We start from the raw sequence: 9,130 nt of genomic DNA, 5'->3' as shown, positions 1-9,130 counted from the left end.
TAGAACAGTTAATAACCATCTTAGCTTACAAACCAAAGAAAAAATTTAATCAAAAAAAAAAAAATGAAATAAAAAATGAAATAAAATAAAAATAAAAATAAATACCTGTATTCATTTCAAGAAATAAAAATAAAAATAAAAAAATATAAGTTTAAAATTTGAACTTTTCATATTTTTTAAGAAATAGTTTATTTTTCTTTTTACATGCGCCTAAAAGAAAACGTTATAAGAAATGGTACAATTTGTTTAATACTGTTTTAATATTGTAAAAAGAAGTATAACATGGAAAAGTTCAGTTGCGCAAAAATCTGCCCATCGAAATAAAATCGCAAATTAAATTTAAAAAAAATAAAAAGGATTCGGCTCTGATGAAAAAAGAAACGCTCATCTATACAACCTCTAAGCAAAATAAATAGTTCCCATCAGACACCACAGCCACATTCGGCGAAGGATTTATATTTGAGTTACAATCGACTTTCAAATGACTCATTCTAAGATGACCTGTTGACACGCTGAACAGCGATCTTGTTGATGAAAATGCTCCTGTTCCAATCGAACTCTTATCTTTGCCTCTCCCAATGACTGAAATCTTCTTTGATCCAATCTCAATTGTTGTTGCCTCGCTTTTGTGATTCCCATCCAGCAGCGTGATTGCCAAGTTTATCTGCACCTCACTCATTTCAAATGCCTTCTTCACTGTCAGACAAGGAAATGTTTCATTTGCCCCACACAACTCAAAATTATCATTTCCATTCACCGAAACATATATCGTCTTGTCCTTCAGCCAATCCTTTTTCATTGATTGATCAAATGTCCAGGCACCTGCATTCGAGTAATTATACGCATAGCACATTCTCTTCTCATCTGTGTTCGTTGTATAACATTCATAGAACGGATTGCCTGAATTCAAAAAGACATTATAATAATCTGCATAGATTATGTCATGGCCATATGGAACATTGGCCGAACATTTGCATTCATGGAAGAAGAGGAAATAGCAATAAATTGTTTCATTTTGTGCTGTTTGTTTGTTTGGCTCCATATATAGTCCTCCTCCCCTTGTCATTGCAGAACATGAAATAAACTGAATGCTCCTCATTTTGAATTGCGTCGCAGGAACAGTTTTACAAAACATGCCTCCACCTCCATTGTTTGTCAATGAGCATGAAGTGAAACAGCAGTCAAACACACATGCACTCTCCCCTCCACCATTTTCATTTCCAATGCATCCTGATCCAGATACCTGAAAATTTTCAAGAAAAAGTCCTCCTCCATAATAATTTGCTTTGCAACCCTGAAATTCACATCCGCTGATCCGAACACATGTTGAAATCACATAAATACACATTCCTCCCCCAATCCATGTTTGAGCAGTGCATGAATTGAACATGTTATTTGTAATATCAACAGATTTGATGTTGTAGCAATGAATACCACCTCCCGAATAATGTGCATAACAATCATTGAATGAGCAATGAGATACAGATAGTTCTCCGAAATTGAGATTGTACATGCAGATGGCCCCTCCGCTCGATATTCCATCAGCATACGAGTCGCTTTCTCCTGTTGTCCTCGATCCATTCCACTCGCACCAAATAAATGAATTTTCTCCATTTTCTGTTTCATTCTGTCTCCCTGGAGTCAGCTTGTTGTCTGCAGTTCCTTCACATACAACATTTCTTGCCCGACAACACCCAACGAATGAGGTGTTTGACGCAGACAATGAAGCTAAAGGATTGTTGAGGGAATGAACAATCCCTCCATCATACCCATTGCAAACTGATGAGAATGAACAGCTGCTCATCAGACATGTAGTTTGGGCTGACGTAGTTGTTGCAGGTGAACATGCCTCATTTGCTGTTGATATATTGAAAAATGTCAGGTGAGATAGGGATATAAGGGTAATGAAGATTGATGAGAGGAATGGGGTTGAAGATTGGATAAGAGATTCTCTCACAGAAATTTCTTTCCTTCAACGTTTCCTTCTCTTCCCCTTCATTCAGAAAAATTTTGCAAAATATCCCAATAAGTTTCAGTATCTTTTTTTGTCTTCGCTCGCCTCTTCTGATAGGAATGTTATCGCCTAAATCTTTTTTTTTTCCTTCTGTTTCCGTTTTCTTCCTTCTTTCCATATTCCATTCGCATTCATCCCTTTTGGATATTCATGCAAAACTCCCTGTCATCATAAAAAAAAAAAAGAAAAAAAATATTTTAAATGTAATACAAAATATCACAAACCAGTACCATTTTCCTTTCGCAATCTGCTTCCTTTTCTTCATCTTCATTTCCTTCTTGACTTCCTGTCACATTTCTTCTTCAGCCATTTCTTCAATTTTCCGATTATTCTTTTCCGTCGCTTCCCCTTCTTCTTTTTCAAAATTCAACATAAATCTTCAAATCCCTCCTCTTCCATTCATTTCATTGATTTCCTCCAGCTCATTCTTCGATATTCTCAAAAAAATTGTGTTGCCTGCTTTCTCAAAAGCATCAAATGTGCTCTTTTCCCCATGTTCATTCATTGCCTGAAAATGTCCTTCCATAAATCTTAATCCCTCAAAAAAATAAAAAAAATAAATATGTGAAAAATTTGAGAAAAAAAATTAATACAAAGCAAACTCTAAAAATATATTTATTGCCAATCTTCACACACTTTCTTCTTCTTCTTCGAGTGCCTCTCAAAATATTGTTCTTTTCTGCCAACAAAACTCGCCTTTTTTGCTTCTGCTGCCAATCTCAACATCAATGAAAGTGATTCTGTTCTGCTTCCAACAACTTGCTTATTTCCAATCCTGAGCACTGATTCCGCTCGAATAATACACAAATAATAAAAATGCTTCAATATAATTTTAATGAAGATGAAGAAGATAATGACAGCGGTGATGGCAATGACAGAGATAAAGACGATAAAGATGGTGAATGCGATGTTATTTTCAAGTTTGAATACTATGTATCTTCTGTCAGAAGATATTCTCAGCATCGCAACCTCGTTCTCTGCTCTTGTGAATAACGTTTCAATGATAGAAGGCTGAAGACAAAGGTCAAACGATAAAAGTCCATTTTGCCTGTAATTTGCCTCCAGCTGCCGTATTACGCAAAACTGTCTGTTTTTCTCGTTTTTTCGCCTCTCAAGCCAAGCAATGAAAAGCAGTTCCATCCCTCTCCTCAGTCCGTAAAATCAATGTCTTGTCCTTCTTCTCCAAAGAAAGGCGCATTGTTCTGTCCAAACTGATTTCAATCTCCTGTTTCAGTTATTTGCCCCAATCTTTCCAACAAACTTAAAAATGAAAATGTCTTCTTCCTCTTTTTAAAAAACGCTCCCTTTTCATTGAATTTGGTTATTCTTCCTTTTTGCCTTGGATATCTTCCAACCCCGTTGATTTCTGCTCCATTAAATTTCATTTTTCATCACATTTCTATCGATTGTGCATGTTGAGTTAATAACAAGTCACATAAACATTTATGATAAAATACATTCTGGCTCTAATATATTTGTAACATAACATTTGTCTCGCTTCCTCGCTGTTCTGCTCTGCATGGAATAAATTGTTCATTTTAAATAAGTTGTCTGAATCACGACTTTGGAGAGGTTACGGATGATAACATCTTCACAATCAACAGAACAATAAAAATTACATACATTGAAAATTCATCATTTCCATCGAAAATATTGTTGCTCCACAGCCATTCATCAATCAATATGAACAATTTCATCTTTCATCAAGCAAACATTCTTTTGTAATACCCCACATTTTCACTGGAAATATTTCACTTGGTCAACCTGTCTTTGTTTAAACCTCGGAATCTGACCCCGTTGACAGTTTCTGAGCATTTGACATTGCTTGATCATGTTCCATAACGAATAAGAGCCACAAAAGAAAAGAAAGTCCTACTCGATGTGCCGTGGCTGAATGGGCATATGAAGACAATGCGATAACAATAGGATGGATTTATGGTGTGGGGTGAAGGAGTTGAGTTCTTGGAGGAGGCAGGGTTTAGAGAGGGAATGGAACGATTAAAGGATATTTTTTTGGGGGGAGAAAGAGGTGTTTTTGGGAGGTTTAAGAGACAAAATGGATACGTGGGAGATGGATAGGGATAGACTTTTGTGGGGTAGTTTTTTCGATTTTTGTGAGTTGGAAGGTGTGGAAGTTGCGTTTATTATTTGAGAAAAGGAATTTGCTGTTGAGGAGGTGGGATAAGAGGGAAAACAAGAAAGGTGGAGTGAATGGAATATATTTATTGGAGAGGAGGATAAGAGATGGAGAGATATGGAAAAGGGATATTTTTTTTTTTCAAATGCAGGGAGAGAGAGGAGGGAGGCATATGAGGCGGAACAAAGAGAAGAGATTTTGTGGGCTTATGTTTGATAAGAAGGAAAAGTGGGATTGAAGAAAAAAAAGTGAAGAAAAATATTCTTCAAATTTTTATATTATTTATTTTGCGAACCGTTTGGCCGCGCCTCTCATTTGCAGGGCAAGTGTTGGAGGCGGAGGTGGAGAAAGACAGGAAGAAGGAACATCAGCGCTGGCACTTTGCATTGGAGGTGTGGAGACAGAGGAAGATGAAGGGCTGACTACGAGAGGGTGTTTTGCAATGGAAAGAGACAGAAAAAGGATGGAGGTATTTGTTTTTTATTGGTTGGAAGAAGGGCATGGGAGATGAGGAGACAGGGATTGTGATATTTGGTGGAGGGGCGTTGATATTTTAGAGGAAATGGAGAGAAGAAGAAGGCAATACAGCGGAAAGGGATGGGAAGGGGTTATTCTGATGGAATTATCTTCTTTTCCAGTTTTTTACAGAACGGAGTTTGTGAAGTTATTCAAGTGGAAATAAGACCAAGGATTGGAAGTAAATGATTTTTAGGAGTAGAAAGGAGCGAAGAAGGGGCAGATGGGCTTTGTTCGGTGAAAGAAGCGATATTTTGAAAGGTGCAAGAGGAAGAAGAGGAAGATACGATGAGAAAAGAAAATTCGAGCCAGAAGGTTAATATTCATGTTTATATCTTCAATGAGTCTGCGGATTGATTTTGATATATTTTTTAATATTTGAGCATTTTAATCATCAGAAGATTCTCTTGTTGTTCATCGGGCATTGGGATGGTTTGAGGAAACATGAACAGCCGGATTTGGATTTGCCCTTTTGAAAGAGAGGCTTTTTCCAAATATTCCAGAGAGAGAAAGAGAGAAGGAAAGAGAGAGAGAGAGAAAGAGAAAGAGAAAGAGAGAAATAAAAATAAAAATAAAGATAGAGCAGAAGATGGTAAATGAGGAATTATTTTGAGGAATGTGTTTGATAGAAAAGGTGAAGGCCATTTTCAGCAAAATGGAATTTGTATTTGAAGATTCTATTTGGATGTCTGGAGGAGATTCATTTTATAAGGAGTGGGGGAGGCAAAAGAGGGAGAGAAAAGAGAGCAGAGGGATAGGGATATTGAGGAACAACACATTGAAGAGATGGATGCGATGGGAGTGAAGGCAGAAAGGAACAACAATTGGGGAGGAGCAAAAAGAAGAAGAAGAAGAAGAAGAAGAAGAAGAAGAAGAAGAAGGGATAGTCAGCGAAGTGTGACCATTGTTAAAGGTGTGGATTTGTTTATTTTGTTTTTCATCATATTTTTTCATCATATTTTTTCATCATATTTTTTCATCATATTTTTTCATCATATTTTTTCATCATATTTTTTCATCATATTTTTTCATCATATTTTTTCATCATATTTGTTATTTTTCCACCTCCACCTCCATCGAATTAAGAATTTTGCTTGGATATATTCTGTGAATGAATGAATGAATATGGAACATGGAAAGATTGCCATTTGAAGGGTATTTTTTGGAATGATGGCTGAGATGAATGAATGAAAGGGGTGAATAGAGGAGTGAGCAGGTGCAAAAATTGAAAGGGAGAAAAGAGGAGGGATTTGAAGATTTGAACAGCGATTTGAAAAGAAGGAGTCGAAGCGATCGAATAAAGATCGGAAAACCGATGAAGCAATAAAAGGAGACATTTGGCTCAAGATTGAGAAGAGGAAAAGAAATTTTATGAGGATGATGAGAAAAGAAGGGGAAGAAGAAGGGGAAGAAGAGGGGGAAGAAGAAGTGGAAGAAGAGGGGGAAGAAGAAGGGGAAAAAGAAGTGGAAGAAGAAGGGGAAGAAGAAGGGGAAGAAGAAGGGGAAGAAGAGGGGGAAGAAGAAGGGGAAGAAGAGGGGGAAAAAGAAGGGGAAGAAGAAGGGGAAGAAGAGGGGGAAGAAGAAGGGGAAGAAGAGGGGGAAGAAGAAGGGGAAGAAGAAGGGGAAGAAGAAGGGGAAGAAGAGGGGGAAGAAGAAGGGGAAGAAGAGGGGGAAGAAGAAGGGGAAGAAGAAGGGGAAGAAGAAGGGGAAGAAGAAGGGGAAGAAGAGGGGGAAGAAGAAGGGGAAGAAGAAGGGGAAGAAGAAGGGGAAGAAGAAGGGGAAGAAGAAGGGGAAGAAGAAGGGGAAGAAGAAGGGGAAGAAGAAGGGGAAGAAGAAGGGGAAGAAGAAGGGGAAGATTGCGAAAAGTGAATGGTGCTGGTTTTCCGTATGTTTTATATTTAGTTTTAAATATTTTATTTCGAATTAATTTTCATATTTTCTTTCATATGTATATATTATGTGTATTTCTTGATATTTAATTTAATATTTCTTCAGTTTTTTATTTCTTTCATATTTTTCTCCCATTTTTTTTTAAAAGATGATAAGATATTTGCTGAAATTTCAATGGAAATAGATGCGAATGGAATTTTGAAAGAAGGCAAAAGAAGAAAACAGTCGAAAAAGAGAGAGATTTTGTTGAATGCGGATAGCGAAGTGCATTGGAATGCTGTTTCTGATTGGTGATATTGAAGGGGGAAAATGCTTTTCTATTTTTTAATAAGATTCATTTAAAAAGCAGGATAAGAGAAAGAAGAAATTGGAGCAAACTTACAGGGATATTTTTTCGAGATTGCGCTCAGAGGCAAGGCAAGCTGATTGGAGGGAAATATCAGAAAATGGCAAATAAGTGAATATGAAGGAAGAATTACAGTGAGAGAATCAAGCCCTATTCCTTTCAACTCCCTCAATGCTCCTTGTATCCCTCTCTCACCTGACATTTTTCAATATTTCAACAGCAACATCGGAATGCTCGCCTTCAACAACTACGTCAACCCAAACCTCGTGTTTTATGAGCAGCTGCTCGTTCTCATCAGTTTGCGACGCATATGATGGCGGAATTGTTCCTTCTCTGAACAGCCCCTTGGCTTCCTTATCTGTTTCGAACACATCATTCATTGGGTGTTGTCGAACAAAAAATGTTGTTTGCGAAGGAACATCAGACAGAAAGTTGACTCCAGGGAGACAAAACGCAACATTCAATGGAGCAAATTCATTCACTTGGTGCGAATGGAATGGATCAAAGACGACTGGAAACAAAGATGATTACGCAGATGAAGCTTCTAACGGTGGAGCAATTCGAATGTTTAACCTCAATTCAGGAGAACTAACAGTTTCTCATTGTGCATTCAACGACTGCTATGCATATTATGGCGGAGGCGGAATCATGTGCCGTTCAATCAAGTCAGTTGATATAACAAACAATTTATTCAACGCTTGCAATGCTCAAAACAATGCTGGAGGGGGATTGTATGTTGTATTAATTTCATCATGTGTTCGGATCAGCGGATGTGAATTCCAGGATTGTAAAGCAAATGGCGCTGGAGGAGGACTTTATTTAGATAATTTTTATGTTTCAGGATCAGGATGCATTGGAGCTGAAAATGAAGGTGGGGAGGGTGCATGTGTGTTTGACTGCAGTTTCACTTCATGCTCGCTGTCTGGAAATAGTGGCGGAGGGATGTGTTGTCAAAATATCCCTGCGACTCAGTTCAAAATGAGGAGCATTCAGTTTATTTCATGTTCAGCAATGGGATATGGAGGAGGATTATATTTTCATCCAAATAAGCAAACAGATCAAAATAATACATTCTATTGTTATTTTTTGTTCTTCCATGAATGCAAGTGCAGAACTACATCCACTCCATATGGGCATGATGTTGAATATGTTGATACTTACGATGTCTATTTGAACTCAGGAAATCCATTTTGCGAATGCTACACCACAAACACGAATGAACAGAGAATGTGTTATGCATACAACTACTCGAATGCAAACACCTGGTATTTTCAGTACACAGAAAAGAAGGAATGGCTGAAGGACAAGACGATCTATGTGTCAGCGAATGGAAATGATACATCTCCACTTTGTGGGTCAAATGAATCAAATCCATGTCTGACAGTGAAGAAGGCGTTTGAGATGTGTGAGGTGCAGATTAGCTTGGCAATCACGCTGATGGAAGGAAATCACACAAGCGAGACAACAACTATTAAGATTGGAGAAAAGAAGATTTCGGTCATTGGGACGGGCAAAGATAAAAGTTCGATTGGAACAGGAGCATTTTCATCATCGTTATTTTTTTTCTCTTCCTCTTCTTCGCTTTCTTCGTCATACTCGTCAGTCTTTAAGATTTTGGTTGCATGAATTGTTCGAGTGCGAGCGAAGCTGAGATTGGAAATAAGCAGCAATTTTTGGAGCAGAAGAGAAGCAATGCTATTGGCTGTGATACTGGCAGCTGAGACATAGCAGATGGGTTTTGCAAGCAGAAAGGAGCAATATTTTGAAAGACAAAAGATGATGATGAAGAAGAATATGTAAATGAAGTGTGATTATTTTTGAAGCTCATGAAATAAAAATGTTTCTTTTTCAATTTTTCTTTTTCAATTTTTCAAATATTTTCTTTTAATGATATTGGAATGTTTGCACAAATTCCCAATGCCAATGCACTCGCAAGGAATATGGAAAGATGGCGTTTTGACATTTTTGCTCAGCAAAAGGTTCAACGGTTTTTGTATAGATAAAGGAAAATGCGGGCTCAACAATGGAAACGAATAGAAGAGGAGTCCTTTTATTGCTTTGTGAGGCATATAGTGCAGTCATGCCAAAAGAAAAGAAAAAAAAAGAAAAAAACTGATGAAATGACAGAAGAAGGAGTCTGACGAGAGATTGAGAAGAAGAAATATTTTTTTTGGAACTTCGATTGAAAGAGAAAGTTTTATGAAAATCTGATGAAAGCGAAGAAAGA

The 9,130-nt window shown here is 37.4% G+C and overlaps 3 protein-coding genes across 3 annotated transcripts; 2 read left to right on the top strand and 1 right to left on the bottom strand.

The window, feature by feature from the left end:
- Positions 1-268: 268 nt before the first annotated feature.
- MONOS_15873 (uncharacterized protein) lies at positions 269-1,804 on the bottom strand (the record flags this gene model as incomplete). The annotated part of the gene is made up of 1 exon (XM_067868774.1): positions 269-1,804. One exon carries the CDS (start codon positions 1,802-1,804, stop codon positions 389-391), a length of 1,416 nt encoding a protein of 471 aa, XP_067733134.1. The 3' UTR covers positions 269-388.
- A 2,492-nt stretch (positions 1,805-4,296) lies between these two features.
- On the top strand, positions 4,297-4,662 carry MONOS_17162 (uncharacterized protein; the record flags this gene model as incomplete). Its single annotated transcript, XM_067870056.1, has 2 exons — positions 4,297-4,361; positions 4,473-4,662. The coding sequence occupies 2 exons, from the start codon at positions 4,297-4,299 to the stop codon at positions 4,660-4,662; spliced, it is 255 nt and encodes an 84-aa protein (XP_067733133.1).
- Positions 4,663-7,074: 2,412 nt separating this feature from the next.
- MONOS_15874 (uncharacterized protein) lies at positions 7,075-8,529 on the top strand (the record flags this gene model as incomplete). The annotated part of the gene is made up of 1 exon (XM_067868775.1): positions 7,075-8,529. One exon carries the CDS (start codon positions 7,075-7,077, stop codon positions 8,527-8,529), a length of 1,455 nt encoding a protein of 484 aa, XP_067733132.1.
- Positions 8,530-9,130: the final 601 nt, after the last annotated feature.

The sequence above is a fragment of the Monocercomonoides exilis genome (genome assembly GCF_001643675.1).
Source record: "Monocercomonoides exilis strain PA203 chromosome Unknown scaffold8-1962414, whole genome shotgun sequence".
NCBI classification, from domain to species: Eukaryota; Preaxostyla; order Oxymonadida; family Polymastigidae; genus Monocercomonoides; species Monocercomonoides exilis.
The sequence above is the reverse complement of the archived record's forward strand: the minus strand, read 5'-3'. Positions and strand labels throughout refer to the sequence as shown.